This window comes from Haemorhous mexicanus, chromosome 12 (genome assembly GCF_027477595.1).
Source record: "Haemorhous mexicanus isolate bHaeMex1 chromosome 12, bHaeMex1.pri, whole genome shotgun sequence".
NCBI lineage: Eukaryota > Metazoa > Chordata > Aves > Passeriformes > Fringillidae > Haemorhous > Haemorhous mexicanus.
This window is the reverse complement of record NC_082352.1, coordinates 2,690,314-2,717,524: the sequence shown is the minus strand read 5'-3', so window position 1 is coordinate 2,717,524 and position 27,211 is coordinate 2,690,314. Positions and strand designations below refer to the sequence as shown.

At 50.6% G+C, this 27,211-nt stretch overlaps 1 protein-coding gene across 1 annotated transcript; it reads left to right on the top strand.

Moving 5' to 3' along the window:
- The first annotated feature begins 9,829 nt into the window (after window positions 1-9,829).
- On the top strand, window positions 9,830-25,786 carry LOC132332975 (hydrocephalus-inducing protein homolog). The gene is made up of 21 exons (XM_059857700.1): window positions 9,830-9,896; window positions 11,398-11,540; window positions 11,828-11,892; window positions 12,568-12,766; window positions 13,386-13,569; window positions 14,111-14,210; window positions 14,674-14,842; window positions 15,050-15,288; window positions 15,599-15,671; window positions 16,286-16,490; window positions 16,866-17,098; window positions 17,683-17,834; window positions 18,762-18,954; window positions 19,818-19,926; window positions 20,518-20,766; window positions 21,110-21,252; window positions 21,594-21,815; window positions 22,980-23,140; window positions 23,651-23,751; window positions 24,349-24,721; window positions 25,462-25,786. The coding sequence occupies exons 1-21, from the start codon at window positions 9,830-9,832 to the stop codon at window positions 25,784-25,786; spliced, it is 3,705 nt and encodes a 1,234-aa protein (XP_059713683.1).
- The last annotated feature ends 1,425 nt before the right edge of the window (window positions 25,787-27,211 follow it).

The window sequence follows — 27,211 nt, the reverse complement described above, 5'->3', positions numbered from 1 at the left end:
TATAAATTTGAGTTGAGAGGTTGTTAGGAAAATTAATCCACAAACACCAGAGGTTTATGTCCAAAAAGGAGGCAGAGGAGTCCTTTTTCTTTATTTGAATAAAGGGAGAGGCCATGGGGCATTCCCCTGGGGTCTCTCGAATTTTTGGAGGATGCAGCCTCCCTTTTTATCCCAATTTCCCAGCTACATTTCCCTTCTCTCTTTCCCCCTAGGCTGAGGTACTTGAGAGGTTCAGACTTCCCAATATGCCTGATCCCAAAGATTTCCCTCTAAGGTATAACCCTCCCTTTTAATTTTTAATTCTTATGGAATTTAGGGGGTTTTCTTCCCTATTGTTTCTTTCATCTTTCAATGTCTAATTTCATTTATCAGCAAACCTAAAGTTTATTTGTAAAAGCAAATATCTTTTCCCAATCATCAATCAGTGGAATCCTTCCCATTGCTTCTTTTATCTCCCAGTGCTACTTTTATCTACTAGCAGACCCACAGCCTGTTTGTAAAGACAAATCTGCCATTCCTCTCAAAATCAATTACCATGATAGCACAATCTGGCAAGTAAGTGATCACAGCTAGAAATCCCCATTCCTTGGCACAGCTGGCACGTGGGCAGTTAGTTGGGAGCAGGAGAGCTGCAAAAATGGGTGCTGTGGGGGTGCTCCTCTTGTTAAACTCAGAAGCAAAGTGGCACAAGATAGAGCAGTGATTTTCACTTTAGAATACCTTTGCCTTTGGGAGTGCACCTCACAGAGGATGCTCTTCTGGAGTCTGAAATCCCATTATTGATGGGAAAGCGTCCAGAAGGTAGAGGAAGAGCATCAAGCCAAGCCTTGCAGGGTTCCCTGGAATCTGGCAAGAAGCACGTGCTGAAAGGCTCATGCCACCCTCCTCCTGGGTCACTTGAGCTCCTTGCATGCCCCAGCAGAATTCCTGGTGCCTCTGACTGCAGATCCAACTAAGATCCAGTCATGTCCAGAGATAAAATCCTGAAGTAGCTCCACAGGTGCTTTGTTGCTTTGTCCCTGCGAGTTCTGCAGTTCCAAAGTCTGTAAACCTGCAGGTTTCTAGCCAAACCTGCTCATTTTATAGCCCTTTAGACCTGCTTATATTTTATACTGCATTGACAATGTTTAGACACTATATTAGCCATGAATTTAGGCATAAGGATCCAAGGTAATGTGTTTGCTATCAGACTGTCATCCATGACCATCGTCAGGGTGTCACTGGCTTCATGATAGGGGTTGAGTATTAGCTGTCCAATTCCAGTGGTGAAGGACATGGTGGGACTTCAAGGAGTGGTTAAGGCTGGCTATAAAAGCTCCAGGTGCTTCACAGAGGTGGAAATAATCCAGTTCTCTGTCCTGAAAAGCTTCATCTGGGAGAAGAAGAAGACTAGAAGAAGAGCACTGCATAGGATGTCATGAAATTTGCACCATGCCTGGGCAGAGAGCTCAGCCTTCAGAGATTTCTCCTCCTAAGACATAATTTTCCCTGCTTTATTGGTAAACAAGGTGTGCCACTGACAATCCTCGAGGTTCTTATCACTCAGTAGGTTCTTCAAAGACCCTCCCCGTTTCCCTTGGTCTTCTCAAGGTTCGTCTTCTGAAGATTTATTTGGATGATTCAGTTTCTTTATCCTCAGCTGAAATCTCAAGGCTGGCAGTATCACTGGAGAAGAAACCACGTCTTTCCTGTCATACAGGTATAGAAATTGCCTTTTTTTTTTTTTAAAATAATATTTTTTTCCACTTAACCTCTGTATTCCAGAACAGGAGATAAATGCTTTGTGGAATCATAACCAATCAAAAAAGTAAATGAGGGCTATCATGAATAAAGCCATTTGGAGATCACAAAGTTCACCAGTTCAGTTGCCCTTCTTGCCATTTACACAGCAAATGAAGAAGAGTTTGCTTGTGCTTGGCCCTTCACTGACTGAATATTCTGCTCACTTTATAGGTATAAACACTTGAATACAAATATTTCTCTCAGTCACAAAAGAGAACACACCACAAGCTCTCCAAATTCAGCAAGTGGCCCAGAAATCTTATAATCTCATTATGGCAGTATCTATCTGAGAGCTCCAAGTATGGAGGATGTGCTGGCCTCAAGCAAAGGCAACTTTGGGAGGGAGCACAGCTGCTACTCCTCCAATTTCCCAAGTGGGAATAACCCTCCCACCTCTTCCACCAGAACCAGTATGCTGCTGGGGGAGCCCCTGAGCTGAAGAGGCCCTGGGCAGATGTTGGACACTAGCCTGTTCAGCTGTGACAATCATGACTCCATCAGAGACTCCATGACCATAGATGGCGATGATGATTCATCCCTTTCCTTTTCTTCCTCCTCTGGGATTTTTCTTCTTCTTGCAGTATCTCCTCCTCTTCTGAAGGAAAAAATGATCCATAAATAGAAGACAGGCACATTGCCAATCCTATTTAAGCTGAGAAGTCCCACTTCCCTAACACTGGCCTCTCCCAGAAACAATGGATGCTGCTGCTCCTCTCTGAATCCTCATGTTCACTCTCACTCACAGGGGATCATGTCATCCCCTGCAATGCCACGCACATCCAACCCTGCCAAAAGCCCTGCCAGCCTCTCTTACAGCTTTCCCCAGCTTTTCTGCCTAGCCATCATCTTTCCAGGCCTGCAACAATGTGCTGGCAAGGTCCTGGGGAAAAGCCTCAATGGACTCAACTGCTCAAAACTCAGGAAGCAACCAGAGAGGCCAAAGTGTTGGTCTGTCATCCCTGCAACTTCCAGACTTGTGGAGATAGGTGTGAGCTGCCCGATGTGCGATGGTAGGGGGAAAAACCAGGGGATCTTCCTGGGAGACAACAGATAGTGCTCACCTTCCAACACCTTGGGGACGTTCTTGGTAACCCTAGGGAAGGTCCCCTTTCCTTTCAGGATGATTTCTGCTGGTTCCAGATAAGCCACTTGGACCTGGAAAGTCTTGTGGAAGACTCCTAGCTCTCCTGGCAGATAATAGACTTTCAGCACTTGCTTCTCGCCGGGTGCAATGGAACCCTGCAGGGACAGGAGAGGAGGAAGGGACTGCATCAAAGCTTTGATGTGGCATGGCTCAGGGGACAGACAGGCTGAGAAGATGGGTTCTCATCTAGAAGAAACCATCAGACCACATCACTATCTACCTTCCTTGTGCCCAAAAACTTGCACCTCCAACACTGGGGTGCAGTGTGTCCTCCTGAACTCTCACAAGGCTGCAGCCCCAGCACAGCTGTGGGGTTTCTCCTCCCCAGTTTTTTCCTTTAATTCTCTCCTGGGCCGCCTGACACAGGGCAAGAGCCATGGACTTGTGCTACTCACTGTGCTGGGCACCACCATGGGCACACCAGGCAGAGGCTTTGCTGCAGTGCCAGTGCTGGAGTTTGGCACCATGTAGGGGAATTCCATAACCCCGGTGTTCCGCAGGGTGACTTCTGCTTTGAGGACTTTGTTAAACACCTGGGGAGAGGACAGAGGAGTGAGAAGTTACAGATGTTAAACACCTGGAGAGAGGACAGAAGAGTGAGAAGTTACTGATGTTAAACACCTGGAGAGAGGAGAGGAGTGAGAAGTTACAGATGTTAAACACCTGGGGAGAGGACAGAAGAGTGAGAAGTTACAGATGTTAAACACCTGGGGAGAGGACAGAGGAGTGAGAAGTTACAGATGTTAAACACCTGGGGAGAGGACAGAGGAGTGAGAAGTTACAGATGTTAAACACCTGGAGAGAGGACAGAGGAGTGAGAAGTTACAGATGTTAAACACCTGGGGAGAGGACAGAGGAGTGAGAAGTTACAGATACTGATGCTGACAATCTCCTTCCTCTTTCATGGCGTTGAAAGCACACAGCCACAATGCAACCACTCAACTACAGAGAGGTGGTAAAACCATGTAAAGGCCAGTGATAAATGAACCAGGGGACCGGGTCCTCTGCACTCTGAGGGGTCACCAACAGCCAGGAGAAACAGAGGAGGTGGCACTGAAATGTGTGAGATGAAGCCAAAAGCTTATCATGTTAAAGAATGAAAGTTGTTGGTTCTCCATGTTGTTGTTTGTGGTTTGGATTTGTTCAGGTTGGTTTGTTCGGTGTTGCTGTGAGCTGGCAGAGGGACGGGGTTGAAGACCTGACCAAAAGGAAGGAGGATAAGAGGGGAGGGGACAGAAAAGTTGGCATCAGAGAGAGTGGAAGTTCCCCAGTACCCCTCCAGGGGGAAAGGGGCCAGGGACTGCCCCAGCTGGGTACAAAGGGGATAGAAAGATTGCCTTTTCGTTGGAGGGTGTGTTTGCTCGTCTCTGGGGGCAGGGAGACACACACCAGGCTCAGCTGAAGCACTACTAATGAACAGTTTTATTTTGCTTTGACAACTTTGTCCCCATTGAATTCTATCTAAAAGTTAGTGCCTTTCTGAGAGGCATTCCAGAAGAAAAGGCACCTGCATGCAAATATTGGCAAGAAACATACAGGTGACAAGAGAGACACACAGGACAACACAGGCAGTGCCAGCAACTAGAAGTATCTTGGACTTTAAAGTGAAAAGAAGTAAAGTGGGGATTATTCTGGGACATTGTTTTCAGCTACTGAAGTGACTGAAAGGCCAACTTCCTCCCTGGATTATTCTGTGGATCAAGCAAGAGCATTTGACAAGAGCATCTCCTTGGAGCTCAGCTTTAGGAGCCGATCAGTGGAGGGATGTCTCAGGTGCATTGAAGAGGACAGTGTCATGTCCCTCAGCCAGGGGGAAGGGAGGAGAGGGGTGGGGATGGCCATTTTAAACCAGCTTGGATGCTGACATGTCTCTCAAAGGTTGTACTCTAAGCCTCAGAGCCAGCAAAGGAGCTGAGAAAGTGAGAGAGCCTGGGATCGAGGTGGCCATGGTGCTGAGACAAGGAGCTGTGCCAGGAGCAGCCTGTGGTACCTGCAGCCCCCAGTCAATCTCCTCCATGTCCAGTTGGTAGCTGGGGCACGAAGCCTGCCCGGTCAGCACCACCTTGTAGGTGGGGCCTCCCTCCACGTGGCACAGCGCCGTGACACGGGCCACGATGTTGGCGAAGCCAAAGAAGGTAAAGGTGACCTGCTGGCTCTCTCCTGGCTGCAGCTCACCCCACAGTGGCAGGACATCAAAAACCTGGAGGGAGAGGAGGAGAGATCGAGATGTTGAGAGTGGAAAAGGATGCAGAAGAGCAGCTGTGTCAAAGTGGAGTCATAGCTGGAGGGGCCTATTCCCCAAACATAGCCAGAATCATCCTAATCTCATCCTGTGTCCATCCCACTGACTAGTGGAGGGACCATGGGGAAAATCTCCCATAATCACTTTTCCATGAGTATACACTACATTAAAGCCAACTGGAATGTCTCCTGGCAGCAAGAAATTCTCTCTGCTGCAGAACTTGTCTTTGGAAACCCTTCTCAATGTCTTCAGAAAAACAGGAGACTTGGAGGTGGGAGCCCTTCGAGCTGGGGGAAGGCTCATCTGACTTCTGAGGCCTTTCTCCTTCTCTCTGACTTATGTGCTGTTCTCTCAAGCTGCTAGAGCCAAAGTTCCTAGAAAAATGTCCTGTCAACCACCTGATGAGGTAAATGGGAGCAATGCCCTCCACAGGTGCTGCATTGGGAGCATCCTGGGACAGCCCTGCAAAACGTCCCACATGGCCTCTCCAGTGACCACTTGCTTCATCAGAGCTTTGTGATGGACTTGGAGGGATGTGAGGCCCCTCTGTGAGCAGTGCTGAGGGCCACCAGTGGCAGTGGGCCTACAGTACCTCTTCCCACATTGGATACATGGATATGAGACAAATTCCCACTTACCTCCTGCATTCCCACCTTGGGGTGCTCCATCTCTGTCAACCGACTCAACGCCCGCATCCTCACTGGCGTCTGAGACTCCCCAGGAGTGGATGAGAGCACCTGGAGAACAAGCACCACGGGCTGCAGTGAGCTGGCTGGTCTGAGCAAGATCACTCTGCTGCAGGCTCCAGCACCTCACCACACCAGGAGCAGCTGAAAAGGGACCTGGGCACAAATCAAGTGTGAAAATGTCCAGGCCATCAGACAAGTGCGGGTCCAAGCCCACCCACAGATGAGACCTGGGCTCCATCTGCACTTCCTACATCAAACTTGCCTGAGGGAACTGGGTGTCCCCAGCACTCAGGCAGGGAGGGTTGGAACTACATAATCTCTGAAAGTCCCTTCCAAGCCAAACCATTCCAGGATTCCAGGATGGCCACTTGAATTTCCCTGGTTTACTTGTGTATACATGGCAACAACCAGGAAATAAAGATGATTTTGTGCTTCTCTTTGAAAACATTCAGCCACAGTGTTCATTGCACCTATAGGGCTTTGTTTCTCCTGATTCAGAAAAACTGTGCAGTGTTTAAACAACTGGTATTTGTGTGTGAGCAGGTACAACCATTCTCCATAAACTTAATGCCAACACTGGGCTTTTGAGAAACTCTTCTGCTTTTTTTATTTTTTTTATTGCCCCATGAGCAGCTTCTGTTCCCCCTAATGCAGAACAAGGGGCCACTTCCCACTCCAAAGTAGTAATGCTCACCAGGCAAGTTGGCAGATCAAAGGCCTTTTTCCTTGTTTGGAGGAAGAGACAGTGACTTTGCAAAGTCTTGCTTTATAAAAGACAGCTCTGGAGCTGTCAGTGCAATACCAGCTTTTGGGTGAAGGCAGAGATGTGAGCACTCTAGCTGGGTTGGGAAGGGGGTTCGTGGAGATCAGGACTCTTCATGGACTGACACACATTGGAGGCTGGAAGCCTTCTCATCATGATGCAGATAAAGACCTCATTTTACACTGTAAAGAAAATAAGCCAAAAAATCCCAAACTCAGCATAGGTCTGTAGGATCTGATTGAGCTTCTCTAAGCAAAACTTTCCTATTTCTGCCTCCCCAGACACCCCATGTCCAACTGCCACTTTCAGAGCACAGGACAGAAGGGCAGCAAAAAGGGAGGCTGGCACAAGTATGATTTTTTGGTGGCAAGTTGAGGAGGCAAAGCAAGTGGTAGGTGCGCAAGAAAATCCACCTCTGTTTCCAGGGAATGCTCTGCATCTGCTGGCTCCTGATCAGAGTCCTCTTGAGCAGGATCTTCTTGAGCAGAATCCTCCTGGTCAGGATCCTCCTGGTCAGGATCATCCGGGGTAGATCTTCCAGGGCAGAATCCTCCTGGGCAGAATCCTCCTGGGCAGGATCTTCCAGGGCAGGATCTTCCAGGGCAGAATCCTCCTGGGCAGAATCCTGCACTGTTTCCGGGGTTTTGGTTGGCTCCTCCACACTTTCAGTCCTGTAGTATCTCCATGGAAACACTCCCTTCCTCTTTGATGACTGTGGTTTGAATTTAGGTGGTGAAGGGATGAACCTGGAAAATAACATAACTACGATGGTGGACCTGTAGTGGGAGAGAGAGGTGCCTGCAAGAGCAGCTCCTCCCTGCAATGCAGCCCCTGGCTGGGTGCTGGTGTGGTGAGCTCAGTAACAGCCACTCCAAAACCAGGCTGGAGCAGGTCCATGCTCAGAGCAGCACAGGGATGATGCTCGTACCTTATGGTGTTCACCCGGCTGTCTGTCAGGAATGACCAGTGGTAGTTGACAGGCAGTGGGCTGCAGTTGGTCATCTCCATGTACAGAACTTGTTCTGTGTCATTTATGATGCAGCCAAAGTCCACAGCCTCGGCCTGGAGGTGGAGATTTGGGAAGTTGACTTCTCCCCGAACAGGGATCTTCTCCACATGAGGATGCTCCATGAAGCGCACGCTGAAAACCTTCTTTGCCACCCAGCTATTCAGATTGTCCTTATAAGCTGGGTTAAACTGGATCCAGAGACGAAGTTCCTTCCCTACATCCACTCTCACAGGCTGCAAGGACAGGAACAGTAATTAATCACCTCTGGGATGATGTCCCAAGGTCTTGACAGCAGGAAACAGTAAACATTCAAAGTGTGACCCCAGCACTGGATTCTCAGTTCATGGTTCATTTCTCTACAGCAGGAGTCTGTCTGCAGGCACCACAGTCCAGTCCAGGATTCCCTCAGGCTCCTGTTTCTGTGCTCAGCCCCAATACAAGGGAGTGGCTGCTGGAGAGCTGGCATGCTTTCCAGGAGACACCTTTACTGCATGGCTTTCCTCGATCTGCTTTCTTGCTCCCCTCTCCTCATGTTTTAGAGCCAGCATGGATGTTACCAATTCAGATAAGATTTTGATTCTTTCAGCAGCTCTGCTGATTTGGTTCAGGCCAATCCACTGCTGACACTATAGAATAAACTTCTCAACTTGAAGACCTCCCAACAGAAGTGCACCACCACATCCCTCCTCCTCAAACCCCACTGAACAAGCCCACAGAGGCTCACCTTGGAATCTGCAGGGAGGGGTCGCTGGTGCACACTGCAGATCAGGAATGGCTGTTCCACATCCAGCACAATGCTGAGTGGCAGGGAGCTGGTGTTTTTTAAAGACAAAGGCTGGTGCTGCAGTGTCAAGACATCGCTGGGTTTCTACAGAAACAGGAGACAAGGGAAAGCAATGTCAAGTGCCATAGACCTCCTTCCCCTTCCAATGCATTTCACATTTTTCAACACCAAAAGTGCATATATTTCTATTTACTTCCAGCCAATTTAAGAGTTGCACCTTTAAATGCCAGGATGGAATCTAGTGACTTACCTTTTCCACATGGAAAGTGATTGCTCTGGAAGACATTTCCACAACAGGGCAAATGAAGTTGCAGGTGACATCCACTTGCATGATCTGCTTCTTTGCTGTCTCTTTCCCCACCACAGTGTGACACAGCAGCTGCTCCTTCACCTCCTGCATACAAGAGTCACTTGTCTCCCAGTGCATGCTGGCAGGCCCAACACCCCACACTGGCTTGTCACCCACCCACGGGCCCTATTCCTGTCACTTATTATTAGGGACTGTAATTAGTCTCTGCTCTCCTCAATAGCTCTCTTTTCTTCTGTGCTGCCACCTATTTATTCTAAATATCTGTGCCCAGGGGTCCTGGAGCCAGGGAATGCATACCAGACTTAGCTGGCAGCTTCTCTGCAGAGTTTCATTTCCCCTGGAAAGAAAGGTCCAGGTAGGAGAACGCTCCCAGACTCTGCTGAAATCTCCCCTCTGAGTTGCTCTCCAGGGGTACTGCAAAACCTGGCTGCCCCTGGGACACCAGGGCTGGCTGAGAGACTGGGGCAAGCAGGAATAGGAAAGATGACCAAAGTCAATTTGTCAATTCTGATGAACCCTGGGAACAGTTTCCTGCCTGGATGGACATCGCACTGATCATTAGAGCTGGCACACTGTGTTTTCCCCCTCCAGGACTCATAGCTAGAGCAGCCCTGTGCCCATGTTTGTCTTCAGAGGAAAAGCAATGCTACTCCCAGGCACTCCTGCCATTCCCAGGGCTTTTGTTTTACTCCCTGGATAAAGGGTTTTTCCCTCAGAAAAAAACACTTGACAGTAATTTAATTGGCTTCCTGCCTGGACTTCTAGTCTAAGTGCAACTTCTTTGCCCTGCTCTTCCTTTCTGCCTCAGCACATGACACAGGTAAGCAGTGTTTGCCCAAAGGAGCAGTACTTCCTTCAGCCTGTATTTTGGGATCAGCAAGTTGGGTTTATGGTAGCTAGGGAAACACAAAAGAGCCTTAGCAACTGATGGTGGCCAGCAAGGAAAGCAACTGGCATTAAAAATGTTTCTTGAAGCCACTTGCTCCTTTCCACAGGTAAATGTCAAGGGGCTGCAGAAGCAGCTGCAGTGGAGGAGATCTGATGGGGAAGGCTCAGCCCTTGGCAGGGGCCTCACCTGGGCAGTGCTAGAGCAGCCTTCCAGCACCATGGCCACAGTCTGGCCTGGCCGCAGGTCCACCTGCAGCAGCCACAGCTTAAACACGGGGCTGCCAGGTCTGGGCATCTGGGAAGCATCTTTGCTTTTGGGGCCACAATGGCCAGGGGGACGAGTGCAGCGCTGGAAGATGCGGAAACCTTCTGTGCTCCAGTACAGCCGCTGGGGGCGTCGTCCTCTGTTTGTCACCTGGGCTGCTCAGTTTTGCTTCCCAGGGAAATGGGCCGGCAGTTGTGTTCAGGGGCCGGTGCCCCGGAGTGGACGGCTGCCTGCTGGAATTCCGCATTGCGCAGAATGCCTCCCAGACCCCAGCTGCCACCACTGCCAACTCAAGCTGCTTTGATAGTGCCAACTATCAAAGGGCAAGGTATCCTTGAAGGTATCCTTGAACTGAACCACAACTGGGCTCAGTTTGAACTGGACAAGGACAAGGACAGCCATGTGAGTGCTGGAGGCCAGGCAGGGCCCTGGGGGCAGCCACTGCCTTTGCCCAGGGCTGGCCCAGGGCCTGCTTGCCAGAACTCTGCCCCAGCCCAAACCAGCACAGGCCCATTTATGTGCACACAAAGCCAAGCAGGTGGAGGTGCTCAGGAGAGCCTCAGTGCTGCCACACCTTTCTCCTGAGGACAGCCATGGCTTTGCCCTCACTGCATGTCACCTGTCCTCATCTGCTCAGGAATAAGTCTGCAGTCAAACCAAGACCTAAAGTCCAGAGTAAGCCCCTTAGCTTCATTGTCCTGGGCATCACGTGTGCCCTTTGCCCTTCAACTTTCAGACTTTGAAATCCTTTTCTGAGCCTCCCAGGACAGCAGTCTGAGCATGGCAGGGTTGCCTGGGGAAGAAAATGCTCCGCAAGCTGCCACCACTAGAAGCTATGGCTGGTTTGACAGTGCCAAATGCCGCCTGGAAACTGGCACCAGGACCCTGGGCTGGTCAGTTTTGTTTGCCTGGCATAACGGCCTGAAATGTTGTGCAGGGGTCTGAGGCCCAAAATGGCTGGCTGCCTGCTGGAATTCCGCATTGCACAGGATGCCTCCCAGACCCCAGCTTCCACCAGTGCCAACCTGGACTGGTTTGATACTGCCAAGTGCCTCCTGCAAACTGCCACCAGGAACCTGAGCTGGTATGTTTTGTTTCCCAGGGAAATGGGCCAGCAGTTGTGTTCAGAGGCCGGTGCCCCGGAGTGGACGGCTGCCTGCTGGAATTCCGCATTGCGCAGGATGCCTCCCAGACCCCAGCTGCCACCACTGCCAACTCAAGCTGCTTTGATAGTGCCAAGTGCCTCTTGCAAACTGCCACCAGGAACCGGCACTGGTCAGTGTTGTTTCCTGGGGAAAAGGCCTGAAGTCTTGTTCAGAGGCCTGAGGCACAAAGTTGCCGGCCGCCTGCTGGAATTCCGCATTGCGCAGGATGCCTCCCAGACCCGAGCTGACGCCACCAGAAACTCCAGAGGGAGGAAGGCTTGGAGCAAGGAAGCATTGAACATAAAGGTGTCTGTGCACGTGAGCGGGCAGGTGGAGCTTCCTGCATGCTGAGATCCCTTGCTCTCCTCCTTTACAGCTATCAGAGGGAATCGCTTCCAGTTTGGGCACTGTCCTGTTGGGAAGCGCTGCCGCAGGACATTTACCATCACCAACCACACCTGTCACCGGTTCATGGGCTTTGAGTGGGAGGCAGATGACCCATTCCAGTTCTGCCCCAAGGTGAGCATGGACTGCTCTGCCTTTCCCCATTGCTCAAGCCCTGTCCTGGTGTTCCCAGGAGCTGGCAGGGAATCCTCACATACGAGTGACAGCCTGTTGCAGTGCCACGCAGGAGATGCAGTCCCTGACTTTGCTGGGCAGAGGCTGCCAGCCTTGCAGAAAAGGCTTCATGTTATGGGAGGTGGCACCTTCTGTTCACACCACTCCCAGAACCAGCTCACACTGTGCTGGAGAACAGCAGCCAGGAGGCTGAGGTGTACCTCAGTGCCGTTGTTACTTTTGCTCAGTTCAAACTGAGCCCAGTTGTGGTTCAGTTCAAGGATACCTTGCCCTTCCAGACAAGGACAGCCATGTGAGTGCTGGAGGCCAGGCAGGGCCCTGGGGGCAGCCACTGCCTTTGCCCAGGGCTGGCCCAGGGCCTGCTTGCCAGAACTCTGCCCCAGCCCAAACCAGCACAGGCCCATTTATGTGCACACAAAGCCAAGCAGGTGGAGGTGCTCAGGAGAACCTCAGTGCTGCCACACCTTTCTCCTGAGGACAGCCATGGCTTTGCTCTCACTGCATGTCACCTGTCCTCATCTGCTCAAGAATAAGTCTGCAGTCAAACCAAGACCTAAAGTCCAGAGTAAGCCCCTTAGCTTCAATGTCCTGGGCACCATGTGTGCCCTTTGCCCTTCAACTTTCAGACTTTGAAATCCTTTTCTGAGCCTCCCAGGATAGCAGTCTGAGCATGGCAGGGTTGCCTGGGGAAGAAGATGATTCTCAGCAGAAAGTGGTACCAGTCCATCAGACAATGTTACTGTATTATTTCCTTTATATTTATTGGACATTTTGGTTATTCCTTCTTCTGGCTTTTCAGTTTCAGGCTATGCAACACAGGGAAGGTAGCAATCCAAAACTTGTGACAAAGAGAAAACGTTTGACTCTGGTTTCTGGGGCATGGATGGAGCTGCCCCAAGTTGCATTCAGTGGCAAGGCCGGTGTGACCATCCAGCAGCTAATGCCAAGTGCCTTCCTGTCTCTGCAGGACTGACTGCAGGACCTTCGTCCTGAAAAACAACAGCATGCTGCCCATGGCCTGGCAGCTCCGTGGGCTGGATGACCTTGTTGAGAACTTCTTCTTGTCACAAAATAATGGCATCCTTGATCCCCGCTCAGAGTTTGAAGTGACACTGCATTTCAAGGCTGAGCAGATTGGCAGCATTGAGAAGACCCTCCAACTAGAGGTGAGAGGGACTGTGGCCTGCCTGGCAGAGCAGGGCATAGTGAGCAGCCATGTGCTGCTAGGGACAGAGTCAGGAAGAGCTGCACCCGCCAGACACAAGGGGGCTGTGACCCCAACTTCTGCCTCTACACAGCATTTGCCAGAACGTGCAGTGCATCCACATCCCCCCAGACAGGCAGACACTGCATCCTGAGCCTGTACCACAACCACCTCGTCCCTGTGAATGGTTGAAGGTTGTTGTCTGGTTGTACAGACTGCAGCGTGATCTCTGTATTCCTCCTGGACTTTGTCTGAAGCTCTTGCATAGTACAACAAACTCTCCCTGTGGGATTTTGTTCCCTGGCCCCCTGTTTAGGGGCTGCCCTTCAGACAGGGTGCTAGGTGATTTGGGAGGGTTGTCAATGCCACTGCTCTGAGACACCTCATACTTCTTGTGGTTGTTCTTACACCCCTGTGCCTCTCAAGGATGCTTTAGCAGCAGCATTCCCTGCTGTAGGAGTGCAGAGTTGGGCTGATAGGGTTTTTTACTGCAGCAGAATCCCACTGGGACAGCCCATGAGAGGAACAGGTTAACAAAGCTTGGGAGTCCGCCAATGGTTGTGAAGCCAGGGAGGCCATAGGGAAAGCAGCCAGCAGAGACAAGGACTTTACAGGCTGTCTACCAGAAGAATAATCTGAACAATGTTTGTTTCTTGCTGCCTCAGGTTTCAGATGCAGAAAACATCCTGGGGGTTGTTCAGACAGAAAACATCAAAATCTCTGCAGAGGTCTATGATGTTTCTCTGGGCATTGACATGCCTGAAGGTCAGTGGATGCCTCCCAAACAAAGCAGTCCAGGTGCACTGCATTATCTTGGGAGGTGGGCAACCAAAGCACTTGATGGGATGGGGTGGGATGGGACAGCATGCAAGGAAGGCACGGATACGTAAAGCACATACTCTGCAAGCTGCGTGGAATAAAGCGTTGTCAGGGCTCTGACAGCCCTAAGTCTTTCCCCTCTGAACTTTGAAGTGTGCAGTGTCATGTGCAGATTGAATTTGGGGGCTTTGAAACAACAGTGATGTGAACAGGCAGTTGGCAATGCCCACAGGCTCAGTGCAGCATATAAAGTAATTGGATTTGTGCTTGGGAGTGAGGAAATGGGAGCCGAGCTCTTTTGCTACTAAGCCTGCAGATACTTTGGGTAAGAAGAGAAAGGGCAGACAAGTAGTTGGAAACCACTTTCAAGAATGGAAACTTGCTGAAAAGGGTTTTGCACCGAGACCTCCATGTTGCTTGTGAGCTGGTGTATTCTGCAGCAGCTCACAAATACTGTGTTTGACCTCACGCTGTGGATTTTCTGCAGGTGCAGATGGAAGCTTGGAATTTGGAACAATTAATGTCCTGGATAAGGTGAAGAAAGTCCTGAGTCTAAAGATCAAAGGGATATACAGGATTGAGTACAGGTGAGTCCAGCTGCCTGGTAGTGAGCATTTCCCAGGCCTTCATTCTCCCTCTGTCAATGGCTAGAACCTGTTTCCATGCTGGCTACCTCATGGTATATACAAAACCTGGGCTCTCTGATCTCAATTATTTTACCAGAGAATTCAGCCACAAACCAGCAGTTCTTCACAGCTCAGCTGGAGGCCAAAGGAGAGCCCCAGAAATTTCAGCCACTGAAATGCTGAGATTCATTGCCGTTCTTTGGTGGTCACCTCCTTCCTTTCTCTTTCTGAGACTCTGTAAAGAAGTGAATGAAAAATTTTTTGCAGTAATCTTGTGATTGTCTGCACTCTCTGTCAAGATCCAGGATTCCCTGAGCAGAGCTGGACTCTCCCTTTTTTTTCTGGTCCTATGCAAAGTCCTGGCTGTGCTGGTGGCACCTGTACTTGTAACTGCAGAGCTCTCCTTCCTTCCCTTTCTCCCCAGGTTCACGCTGAAGGGTGCAGGTCCCAGGATGCAAGACTTGGCATCCTACTTCACCGTTACACCTCAGTCGGGCATGGTGAATGCCTCCCACCCTGATGCGAGTGTTGAGATAATCTTCCACCCCACAAGTGAAATCCTCCTCAAGAACATACCCATCCTGTACTGCCAGGTGAGCTGCCTGGGCCAGGCTGTGTTATCACACGGTGTTTTGGGAGCGTAAACAGGATAGGTTTCTAATGGGAGGAGGGCTTTACTGGAGAATCCTCTCTCCTACGTACACAAACAAAGTCTTTCAGCACCATTTGGGAGGCTTCCTAAGTGGAGCTGAGACTCTGGCCGGCGTCTTTATTGTTTACCATCCTTCCTGTGGACACAGGTGATAGATGCCAGCTCAGGTGAAGGAGGCCAGGCTGTTACCAACATCCCAATAAGAGTGTCGGCCAAAGCCGAGTACAGCAAGTACAGCATTGTGCCTGCCTCACCCACCGACTTCGGAGCCATGATCAAGGGCACCAAGAAGAGCCGGACTGTTGTGCTGAAGAACAACGGCACGCTCAGCTTCAAATTCCACATCCGCCGAGAACCCAAGCTTGCATCTGCATTGGAAAGCAAAAGGTATGAGAAGCCCTGCACCACCCTTCCTGTCATACACGCCACAGCTGGTATGTGGCAGGCAGCCAGGAGACTTGGGCTATCGTCCATTTGCGTCCCTGGCTTGGGGAGAGGGAGCAAAAAAACACCTCAGTATCCCCATGTATAGTACAAAGCTGGTGACTGAGCTGCTCAGTCCAGCAATAGGAGCTGCTGGCTGCTCTCTGGGAGCCATCAGGAGCAGGAAGGCTTTCCTCTGTGAGGAGGAAGGCCAGCTTTGGCCTTTGAGGCAGGGGAGCTCAGCATGACAGATACCTCTGTTTTCTCCTCTCAGTTCAAAGCAAGGGGAGTCTGCTCCATCAGCTAAAAAGCGCTCAAAAGGAAGGAAATCAGGCTCCTCGACACAGGTGGGTGACTCCTGCTGCCCTGCTGCTGCTGCAGGGGATGTGAGAAGATGCTGCTGTGCCCAGGCTGGGGGCTCATCGCCATAGGGTGGGATGTGGTCTACAAGACCAGTATCTGCTCAGTCCTACTGACAGTCCTGTACTCTGGCTGTGACCTGGAGTTATGGGGTCAACAGAGGGGAGCAGGTCCTGTGTTTGGTAGCTGCTAGCCAGCATAGGTCTGTGAACACCTCAGAAGCAAAAACATCCCCCACTGAACTCCCAGTCCACAGAGCTCAGACATTACTTTTTCTTCTTCCCAGTCCCCTATCTGTCTCCCATCATTTCTCACAGCTATTTCTGCTCTCCTGTATTACCTCTGAGGTTGAAGGATCACAGCTACCACGTTCATTCTTTACACTCCCAACTCCTTTCTCTCTGCCACTTGGGACAGGCTTGCAGCTCCTCTTGGCTTGTTGCTCTCAGCCTGGGGCTACCTTTGGGCCATGGAGTCATCCTTCCCTGCCCTGGGACTGGCTGCTTGGGCCCATCTGGAGGCCAAGGCAGGACGTACTCTTTACTGGGGTGCTCAAGGCACAGCTATTAGCCATCAGCCTCTCCTGGAACTTTTTCTGCAGGGTCACCTCAGGCTTGGCATGTTCACAGTGTCCCCCTGCTCCGGCTCCGTCCATCCGTCACGCATGCAGTTGATCAAAGTGGAGTGCCTCGCAGAGCAGGAGGGGACATGGGAGGAGCAGATCTACATTGACATCATGGACAGAGACCCCACAGACAATCCCCTCGGCATTCCCTTCACCCTGATTGTCGAGACCTGCGTCCCAGGTACATACTGCCCACAGTGCCCTTGGTCACACTTGCTGCTGATCAGCACCTCAACTTGCTGCTTGGATAGAGAGGCACGCTAGCCTTGGTGTCCCACCTTAAAATCCTCAGAGGTTCCAGCCCTCTTCAAGTCCACCAGTTCACTCATTATCCCTCCCAGGCTCGGAGGGATGCATGGAAGGATAAAAGGAAAGCAGTGCTCTCTAAGACTGAGGTTGACTGGGCTCCATCCTCACAGCCAGCTCCCCCACCCAAGGCTGGGTTTAGCAGTCACCCGGGCAGAAAGGGCTTATCGAGCCTTCTGAGAGGCCAGCAGGGTCTAGACAAATTCATCAGGGAGGCTTCTCCGTGCTCATCCCTCTGGTGTGTCCACAGGACTTGTTGAGAATGTCGCGTCAATCTTCAAGGAGTATCCGATCTGCAGCAGCGCCGACCTCAGCCACCAGCTGCAGTCGGTGAAAGGCACGGGCCTCTTTGTCAGAGATGAGAATAGATTCATCTTCAGCAAGGTTCAGGTTGGGCAAGAGGCAGAAGCCCATTTCAGTATCTGCAATGCTTGCCGTCTGCCATGTGACGTGGCCCTCTCCATCAAACCCCTGCCTGGAGAGGTAAGAACAGGAGGCCAAGGTGGTGGTTGCCCTCTAAGGGCTGTGCGAGAGCCTGTTTTGTTCTCCAGATGCATTGTTGCCTGTGGCCCAGACTAGTCTAGCTCAGTGCAGGTCAGACTGCAGGGGAGAGCAGCAGAGCCAGGGAACAGTTGTGTGGAATTTTGCATGTCTCAGGAGAGGTTTGGCTCACACCTCTGGGTCTTCAGTGGGAGAAGTGAATCCTTCTGAAGCTCTCCTGGAAGCACACGCAGAGAGGGGCTGTTATGAACTGACACGTCAGGGCTCAAAGCAGAGCATCTCCTCAGGCTCCCTGGCTTTTCCTTCTCTTTGAAGGCCAGTTCTGGGTTATTTGCAGAGTCTTCCATGCAGTGCCCATCTCCCATATAGGCTGGGGCAGCCTCCTGCACTCAAACACCCAATGCTTTAGCACAAGGTCAGCATTCCCTGGGAGGATGGGAGCCTGCCCGGGGAAGCAGGAAGAAAGACACAATGTCTGGGGCTGTTCTCAGTAATGCATTTATGAATAAAACTGTGTCATGTTGAAAGGTGTTTTCTCCTAACACTGCTCTCTGGGTTCCCCCAAGGAACAAAGCCTTATCAACAACATTTTCAAGCTGGATCCAGTCAAGATGTCCATTCGTGGCTCGTCCTCTGCCGTTGCTACGGTGACCTTCACTCCGCCAGACAAGCAGAGCTACGACTGCACCTTCGAGGCTTCCCTTGAGATGCCCAAGGGGTAACTGACCCTGTGAAATATTGGGGGAGGCCTCACTGATAGCTGCCTCTCCCCTGGGAAGGCACAGGCCTCTTGTTAGCTCTAATGCTTTCAGTAGCCTTAGGCATGAGATGATCTGGGAGTAACTCTTAGAGTAGAAAAATGAGGCTGATGGTTTATTCTGTATGAAGAACTGTCAAGACAGGGAAATACTAGGTAGCCAACTGGAAGTTACCCAGATGTGCTGCAGCTGACCTGGGCGTTTCCACGGACAAAGGTTTAGAAGAAGCGGTTTCTGCGCCAGCAAGACAGCAGTCACATTTTCTTCTTTGCTTCTGTAAAATTAAGTGATCCTCTGTGGTTCCCTGGCATTCATTAGGCTATTTTATGTGAGTGATTGGAGCTGATATGAAAGAGGAGCCCAGTTCCTCTGCCCTGGGACCTGTGTACTGGGGCTTTGACCTGCCCTTCCTCAACCCTTTAGTGACTGAATTGGAACAAGACAAGTCTAATTGCTGATAAGCAACTGCTTTTTTACTGTTCTTGGAAATGATCTTTACTGATGGTGACAATGATTTATTTCTGCCTTCTTGCTTTTGTACTGCTTTCGTGCTGTGCCTTTGCTTGTTTCATAAGTCTCATCTCACTGCAGCAAGGGGATTTGCCATATCTCATCTGGTGCCTCCTTATTTACCTGCTGTACTGCATAATTCAATTAAATGAAATTATTTTTAACTGTTATTGTGGAAGGCTCTGGCTCTTTGGAGCAGATTCCTCTTGTGAATGGTCCTGAGTGGATTGGGAAGAGGCTGGTGGGGGCCTGTGTTTTGTGGGGTACAGGAGCACCAGGCAGGGAAAACACTGTAGGTGGGTGGCCCTTGGTGCTTCGCTTGCCCCGTGAGAAATGGGTTAGTGCCAGCTGAAATTGTTTCCGCGCCTCTCCTGCAGCTCGGTGGAAGTGAAACCCCAAATCCTGACCTTCACCATCAGTGGGAAGGGGCAGGAGCTGCCGGTGACAGTCGTGCGCCCAAGTGCTCGCAGCAAGAGGGAAATAGCCGTGCTGCGCTTCAAAAGGCTCCAGCTGGAGGATACAGAGATGCTCCCCCTGGTCATCCGTAACAACGGCATCAAACCTGTCAAGGTGAGGAGCACCTGCTCAAGGAAGGATCTGGTTGGGAACAAAGGCTTGTCCCACAGGGGAAGGGTCCCAAAAAACATGGCAGACCTGGGAAGAGGTGTCTGTGTTGAGCCCGAAATGACACAAATTCACCAGGAGACTGAATTGCAGAAGTTTAATACAAAAAGCTCTCTCTTTTTATAGACAGGTTTGACACATTCTTCTTGATTGGCTAATTAACAGAAACGTCTTTCTCACAAACAGTCCTTGAGAATAACAGAAAAACAGAGTAGAAAAACACCACCTGCAGGTCGTTTATACTAACAAGTTATCATCGTTTCTACAACTCCCTAAAAGGTCTCACAAGTCCACTGTGAGAAACTAATGTCGTTTCTCGCTCTCTGACCAGGCTGTCAACCACAGGGAAGAGGTGTCAGAAATTCTTTTTAAGCGAGTAGCTGACATCTCCAAAAAGGGAGTTCTTGGAAATTTTCCATCCAGTCCTTTTTCTTTAAGTTGAACACAAGAAAGGTGGTGGAGTATTTTCCTGTCTCTCAGGTCACCTTTTGTTCTCATGAACATGTGTGGTTTCCCAGTTCCATAGATTGTATTTAATCCCAGTTTACTACATTTTAAGTAAACTTAGTTGTGGTTTAATCACACTCTGCTCATTACTTTCTGTCCTGTGTGGTTCTGTGTCAGTTCTATCCAGATGCCTCTGAACACCCTTTTTTCTCAGCTGGTTTGACTTAACTTTTGTGCTAAGTGCTGTTTGTAGTGGGAGAGGTGCTGGGCTGCCATGCGGGACCAGCAGCACTGTGGTGTCAGTCTCTGTGCCGTCCTGTACTCACACCAGCATCATTGTGCTCTGGCTTCCCTTTTCTCAGTTTATGTTACACCTGGAGGATGAGCACGGAGTGTTCTTGTTGAAAGGCAGGGCCTCCACATTCAAGACATTCCAAACTGGAAATGTGGAAGGGGACTCCGTCAGAAACGGTAAATTCATTAACCATGAAGTGTGATCATGCAGAGGGAAGACGTGTGCCCTGCTCTTGGCTTCTCTGAGCAGCAGCCAGGTGTTAGGCACAGTTTCATTCTTTGGGCTCTCTGTCCCCCAGGCTTTTCTTGGGGACGTTTTGCAGGATCTCCTCCTAGCAAGTTGTAGGAAGTTGTTCTGTTCTTCTAGACATGGTGGGTTGAGTTGTGGGGGACTGTCACTATCTCAGTGGACCCTCTGAGGTATTTGCTGCATGTGGGAAGGTACCAGCCTGAACAGACACAGCCCTTGAGCACACAGCCAGCCAGCAAAAGCCAAAAGCACTCTTTTTGGCTGAGCTTGGCATATGGCTGGAGCTGGCTGGAAGTAGATGGAATGAGGGCTGGGCATCAGCCTGAGGTTAAGCTGCTTAAGCGGTGCTGTAACTGGAGGTGGCAGTCTTGTCAACATAGGAAGAGGGTCTGGAACCACTGTGGGTAGAATCTGTGCTTAGAAGGCAGCTGGTTTCACCTCTTATTCCTCATCTATCCTATGGAAATATTTCCTCAGTACAGCTGTATTAATTAACTCTGATTTCCATTGCTGTGCAGAGAGCAAGCCCGCAAAGCAGCCTTTCTTTCTTCTGCGTCATGGGCAATCGGCAGAGTTTGATGTCATTTTCAAACCCACCCTGGCTCAACGTCTGGAAGGGAAGATTTGTCTGTTAGTGGGGGACTCCCGCCTGACCCTAACCGAGCTGGTGGGTGAAGGCCACATGGATGAATTCACCCTTGATGGGTTAAAGGAAGACCCCCAGGAGAGGAATGCCAAGAGCAGTCTAAAGAAAGACATCATTGATGGTAAGAGAGGAGAGGCTGCCAAGGTGGAGCAAGGAAGAGGACAACGTCTGATCACGTGTGTCCTCCCTCTAGCCAGGCCTGGGCTGTCACACATGGGACTTGCCGGCCTGTGGGGGTGGCAGCCATGCATGCAGAGCAGTGAGTGCTGTGCTGCACATCACTGGCTTAGGGGTGTGCCAGGGTGTTTCCCTGAAGGTGGTGGGATGGGGAACTGCCTGGGGAACTCCCTCCAGAGGGAGGAAGGCTTGGAGCAAGGAAGCATTGAACATAAAGGTGTCTGTGCACGTGAGCGGGCAGGTGGAGCTCCCTGCATGCTGAGATCCCTTGCTCTCCTCCTTTACAGCTGTCAGAGCAAATCACATCCAGTTTGGGCACTGTCCTGTCGGGAAGCGCTGCCGCAGGACCTTCACCATCACCAACCACACCCGTACGCAGTTCATGCGCTTTGTGTGGGACGCAGATGCCATATTCCAGTTCTCCCCCAAGGTGAGCATGGACTGCTCTTCCTTTCCCCATTGCTCAAGCTCCTGGTGTTCCCAGGAGCTGGCAGGGAATCCTCACATGCCACTGATAGCCCATTCCAGTGCCACGCAGGAGATGCAGTCCCTGGCTTGGCTGGACCAAGGCAGCCAGCCTTGCTGAAAAGGCTTCATGTTATGGGAGGTGGCACCTTCTGTTTATACTTTTGTCTGTCAAATTTCACATAAATCCTCTCTGAGGTGCAGATTCCTGGCACAGCTGTTCACCACATCAGTCCCTTTTGCTGTCAGGCCTGCCTTTGGCAGTGCTTCCAGTTTGGTCCCGACTCCCTCCCTGATTCTCCCTAGGTGGGACACCTCCATCCTGGCTGTGCCAAGGGCATCACAGTGACCTTGAAAGCAGATGTCCCAGGCACCTTCAGGAGGCGCCTTGTGAAATGTAAGGTGACCAAGATCAACTTCAAGCGGCCACGAAGGAAGGTTCCAGACTGGGATGACCAAATGTGCATTGTGACGTGGAAGGATATCCCCAGGAAAGACCTGGCAGCCAGATGGTTTAAAAAAGAGAGGGTAAGAAGCAGAACAGCAAAGAAAGGCAATCCAGCTTTTACAGAAAGAACCACCATAGCACCATCACTGCTGGCTGAGCAGCTCCTGCTTCCTCTGACATTGGACAGCCAAGAGGTTCACCAGCAGTGCATTCCAGGGGAGAGGTGGATGCACAGTGACCAGATACACTCACACAAGATGGGGAAGCCTTTTGACAAGAGACCTTTAGCCACACTCAACTATCAGGCTGTGCCACAAGCACAAGTGTTGCAGCCCATGTTGAATGGAAGGCAATGCTTTATGATTTTATCCCATTTTATGGTGTTTGAAATCTCTTCATCTCATGTGGTGCCTTTTCACCAACAAGGAGTTAAGTCTGCTGCACTCTGTCTCTTCTTTTCAAGTGGAGAGAAATACACTTCTCCTGCATATGCTGGTGAACTCCAAGTTTTGTCTGCATGGATACCAGAGAATTTGGTTGTGGTCTCTGTATTGTGTGGGATATCTCTTCATGAAGTAGCCCAGGCACTGTATGACTATGGAGGAGTCCAGAGAAGGACCATCTCCAGAGACTCTTGCTTTTATTGTCATTATTGCCACAAACACTCATCGTGGGTGAAGGTTCTTTCTGGGTTTCTGGACCATTTTAAGGCCTCTAAAAACCATCCTCTTTTCTATCAGAACATCTGCGGTTGAAGACTTTCCTAGTGAGATCTTTCACACCCCAAAATGCCCATCCCCAGCTCCCAGCAGCGTGGCTGTTGCTCCAGACATGACATCTGGAGAGCACTTACCCCTAAGACAAGAAGGTGCTTTCTAGAGCTCTTCAGTCTTAGGGTTCTCCATCCACAGAGCTCCAGCAGGGGAACTTATCCCTATTTTGAGACCTGCTGGATTTATAGGGGACAGGAAAAAAGCCAGTCCCTCTACAAGGTTGAAGTACAGGGACTAGAACACAGCTATAGTCTCCATGGGGATATTAACAGCTGTGGTAGTGATCGCTTGGATCAGTCGGTAGAACAAACTACCGAGCAGAACACTCCCAATTTTGTCATCTTTCCAGGGAAGTAAAAGTGAATGGTCCTTTCTAGTCCCTTAGGAGGCTGATCTTGGAGGCCAGAAGATTCCCTTCTCAGCCTGACCTTCTGGGCTCTGCTTAGTGATTTCTCCTTCCTCTGTTTGCAGGTGGTCGAGACAGTCCCGGAACCAGCTCACACTGTGCTGGAGAAGAGCAGCCAGGAGGCTGAGGTGTACCTCAGTGCCATTGTTTTCTACACCCAGTTCAAACTGAGCACAACCGTGGTTCAGTTCAAGGATACCTCCCCCTTGCAGACAAGGATAGCCACGTGAGTGCTGGAGGCCAGGCAGGGCCCTGGGGACAGCAGCTGACCTTGCCCAGGGCTGGCCCAGGGCCTGCTTGCCAGAACTCTGCCCCAGCCCAAACCAGCACAGGCCCATTTATGTGCACACAAAGCCAAGCAGGTGGAGGTGCTCAGGAGAGCCTCAGTGCTGCCACACCTTTCTGCTGAGAACAGCCATGGCTTTGCCCTCACTGCATGTCACCTGTCCTCATCTGCTCAGGAATAAGTTTGCAGTCAAACCAAGACCTAAAGTCCAGAGTAAGCCCCTTAGCTTCATTGTCCTGGGTACCATGTTGGCCCTTTCCTCTTAAACTTCCAGGCTTTAAAATACTTTTTTGGGCCACCTGGGACAGCAATCTGAGCATGGCAGGGTTGCCTGGGGTAGAAGATGCTCCTCAGCAGAAAGTGGTACCAGGAGTCCATCAGACAATGTTACTGTACTATTTCCTTTATATTTATTGGACATTTTTTTTATTCCTCCTTCTGGCTTTTCAGTTTCAGGCTATCCAACACAGGGAAGGTAGCCCTGGAATACTCCTGGGAGGAAGCTGAAGACAGTGAAGCAGTGAAGAAGCAATACTCATCTGCTCTGATGCGTAAGGGCATTTCACTTGGTAGCTGAGGGCCTGGGGAGAAGACTCTGCCACGTCACTCCAAAACATGAATTGCTTTTTCATCCTTGCCCACACGTCCACTTTCATCAGCATCTTCCCAGCTGCAGCCGGAGAGTTTTTGTCCCTATCTGCTGTTCATTCCCTTCTGTTCTTCCTCTGCCACTTCTGCTCTGCAGAGGAGCTGAGCCAGGCTCTGGGGAGAGCCACGTGCTGGGTGGACTGGGAAGGACTGGGAAGGGGGACATCAGGGACATCTCAGACTCTTTGAAAAGTCTGAGACTGGGAAAAACAATGGTGTAACAAGTGAGCTGACCTGTAGCCACTGTCTGTGTGCAGTTCCCCACTCCAGGGCAAATGCAAAGTCACCGTCTAAAACCAACTCTCCTGCTTTGGCACAGGAGTTTGTGCTGCAGGCAGAGACCCTGCTCCCAGATGCTCTATTTCCTGCTGAAAGTAATTGGCCAGAGATGCTCCAAGTGCATCCCAGCTCTCCTCCAACTACCTGCAGTGGGAGGCAGAGTTGCTGGCGCTCCAATGACAGGATTTTATCTTTGAAAGGTGTCCTCTTCCTCTCTGCAGGTCATTTCCTCTCCTCTGAAACTTTAAAGCGTTGCAGAAAGATGCTGCATCGTTTTGGGTGGCAGCCGGATCGTCCTTTTGAAACTCAATCTTCTGGGCTGCAGCTGCTGCATCAGCTGGCCAAGCGGCTGCAGCAGCAGCAGGATTCTGAGCAGCAGCAGCAGCAGCAGCCTGAGCAGCAGGACCATCCCAAGCTGTGCCGCTCAAGGCGTGTTGGTTCCGCCCTGGAAATCCTGCCAGATCCCTTCCATGACCTGCCACTGTTCTCCATCAAGCCCTGCCACGGCATCATCGCCCCTGGCCAGAAGCAGGCCTTTCAAGTGCGGTTCTCCCCAAAGTGTGAGGGGACATTTGAGACCACCCTGCAGTGCAGGTGGGAAACATTTAGCACTTGTCAACTCATGCTTCTGATGGGTATCACTGGGGGATCGCAGGGTGGGACAGGGTGGAAGGGACCACATTAGATCATCTGGTCCCACTTCCCTGTGTAAGCATGCTCATCCTAGTGCACATGGCACAGGGTTGTGTCCAGAGGGCTCTGGAATAATTCCAGTGAGGGACACTCCACACCCTCTCTGGGCAACCTGGCACCTGCACAGGAAAGAAGTTCTTCCTCAGGTTCAGGTGGAATTTCCTGTTCAGGTTCTGCCATTGCCTCTTGTCCCATTGCTGGGCACCACCAAGCACAGCCTGGTTCATCCCCTAACACCCTCCCTTCAGTCCCTCTGACTGGGATGAGGAGGTGAGCCTGGAGACAGGCAGCCCCAGAGAGGCGGCAGAAACACCCACAGGAGCAGAAAAAGATCATCTGGCCTTGGTAGGGAGACACTGGGAAGGTTGCAAAATCTGGAAGAAGAGATCCAGGAACCAGCAAGTCCCTAGCTCTGCTTTCTTTTGGGACAAGCAAGGCCTGCTTCTCTACATGGAACCCTGAGTGCTGTAGTTGGTCCCCAGGCACTTTACTGGTCATGTTCCTGCCCTTGCACCTCTGCAGCTTCCATGCAGCGAGTACATTTGTTTAATTTGCTGCTCGCTGCTTGCACAAGGAAAGGATGTAGCAAGCTGCAGAGCAACTGGCTGAGAATGTTTGTCTGGCTAATCCTTTCTTCCTAGGATTCCTAACCCGAAGCCAAATCAAAAAACGGGGCAGGTGATTGTGAAAGCCCGGGAACAGAAGAGTCTTGGTAAACCATTAGAGCAGAGAGAGAAAGGCCAGAGAGCCAAGAAGCAGAAACCAGCACCTAAGGGGCAGAATTTGTGTCAGCTGGAGTCTCCTGAAGGAACCAGCAACATCGTGCCTTCTGCTGCTGCTGGTCTCCCACCCTTCACCAGAGACCTCTGCAGCCCTCACCTCCCGGCCCACGCCAAGAGTGGCTGCACCCTCTCTGCCCCTCGAGCCGGTCTGGGTGGCAGCAGAGCAGGGCTGCCCAACTCCTAGAGGCAGCAAAGCTGCTCTGTGCAGCTGCTGAGAGGAACCCTGAGCCAAGGAAACCAGAACAAAGGAGACGAGAGGAGCCACTTGTATAAATTCTCAAGAGGGCATAATCTCCGAGAGAGCCCACAGACAAGTGACAAAGCTCCAACAGGGTAACAGCAGCTTAAGAACCGGGGAGGGTACTCGGGGAGGATAACCAACAGTAGAACAGCAAGAGAGGAACATAGGGCGGGGATCAGATTGTAGGTAACCAATAGGAGATAACATGGGAGGGAATTACGCTTGTCACCCCAATGGAACTCCGAGAGAAGGGTGATGGACAAGGATGGTTCTAGAGAAAGGGGTGGGGCCACATTTGATGAACAAGGGAAGAGAGCAGTACTTCCAGGATTGGCAGGGAAGGGTCTGGAAATCAGGGAGGTTCATGGGAGACTGACATGGGGGCTGACAAGATTTTGCTGTGTGCAACGAGGCTGCAATCTATTTCAAGCCTCAGGGTACAGTTATCTGCTACAGCCAAACGTTCTTTTGTCCACTGGTGCCTTAACTGCCATTATTAAATTATTTTATTTTGGGAGAATCAATCTCATTAAAAGCTGCCTCCCACCCCAAGGAAGACAGAAAAATTAGTGGTAATTGAATTGCCTTATTTGTCCACTAACACCTATTGCAGGAAGAAACCCAAATATCATCTAATCTTACCATATATGACTTTTTAGTGATGGTGTAACAGCTGAAATCAAACGGCAGTAACTATTCTAGTAAATCCAGTCTGGTAGGTTAAAGCAGCCATTACTCCATCTCTGTGCTGAAAAATTATGTCCAGAGTCATCAGCTCACAAGCTCCATTTTTCCCTCTGTTACTGCACCCAGGCTCTATTTGATCTACTTCAATATTTAATTCCTGAAGTTCAGAAACTCTTTAAATCCCTATGAAGCAGGATCCAATATGCTCTGTAGGACTCTGGCAACAGAGAACAGCTGGCAAGCACATTGTAAAAGGATATCAGACTTTACTGGATATTTATTTTGGTAGTGTTGGTAGCGATACAACCAGATTTGGAAGTCCCAGAGAAAAACTGTGTCCGGATTTACAAGTTCCTGCCTACATATTTGCACAGTCAAAAGCAGCAGCCTGTTTGAACAGCATTTGAGGAGACTGCTTAAATAGCTTTGGCAGGCTTTGGTGGGAGCTCCTCTCAGACCCTTGCATTTCACAGAAGAAAAGTCAAAATTTGCCTTTTGACCTCTGTTTTTCCAGGGAAAAAATCAAAGCCACTCTGCTGCCCCGGGTTAGACAGCAGGTCTGTGCTGCATTCCTGACCTCAGCTCCTAGACCAAGACCTCTGGGATCCCATAACCCTCAACACACCACCAGCCAACTGAACTGGTTTCCTTGCAGATATGGTGTCCAAAATCCATTACCCT

Excerpts from the sequence above, each read along its gene's own strand:
- LOC132332975 (XM_059857700.1), top strand. The coding sequence starts at position 9,830 with ATGGCCACAGTCTGGCCTGGCCGCAGGTCCACCTGCAGCAGCCACAGC. Across the intron at positions 14,843-15,049 it reads TACCCATCCTGTACTGCCAG|GTGATAGATGCCAGCTCAGG; the intron begins GTGAGCTGCCTG and ends CTGTGGACACAG. Across the intron at positions 23,752-24,348 it reads ATACTCATCTGCTCTGATGC|GTCATTTCCTCTCCTCTGAA; the intron begins GTAAGGGCATTT and ends TCCTCTCTGCAG.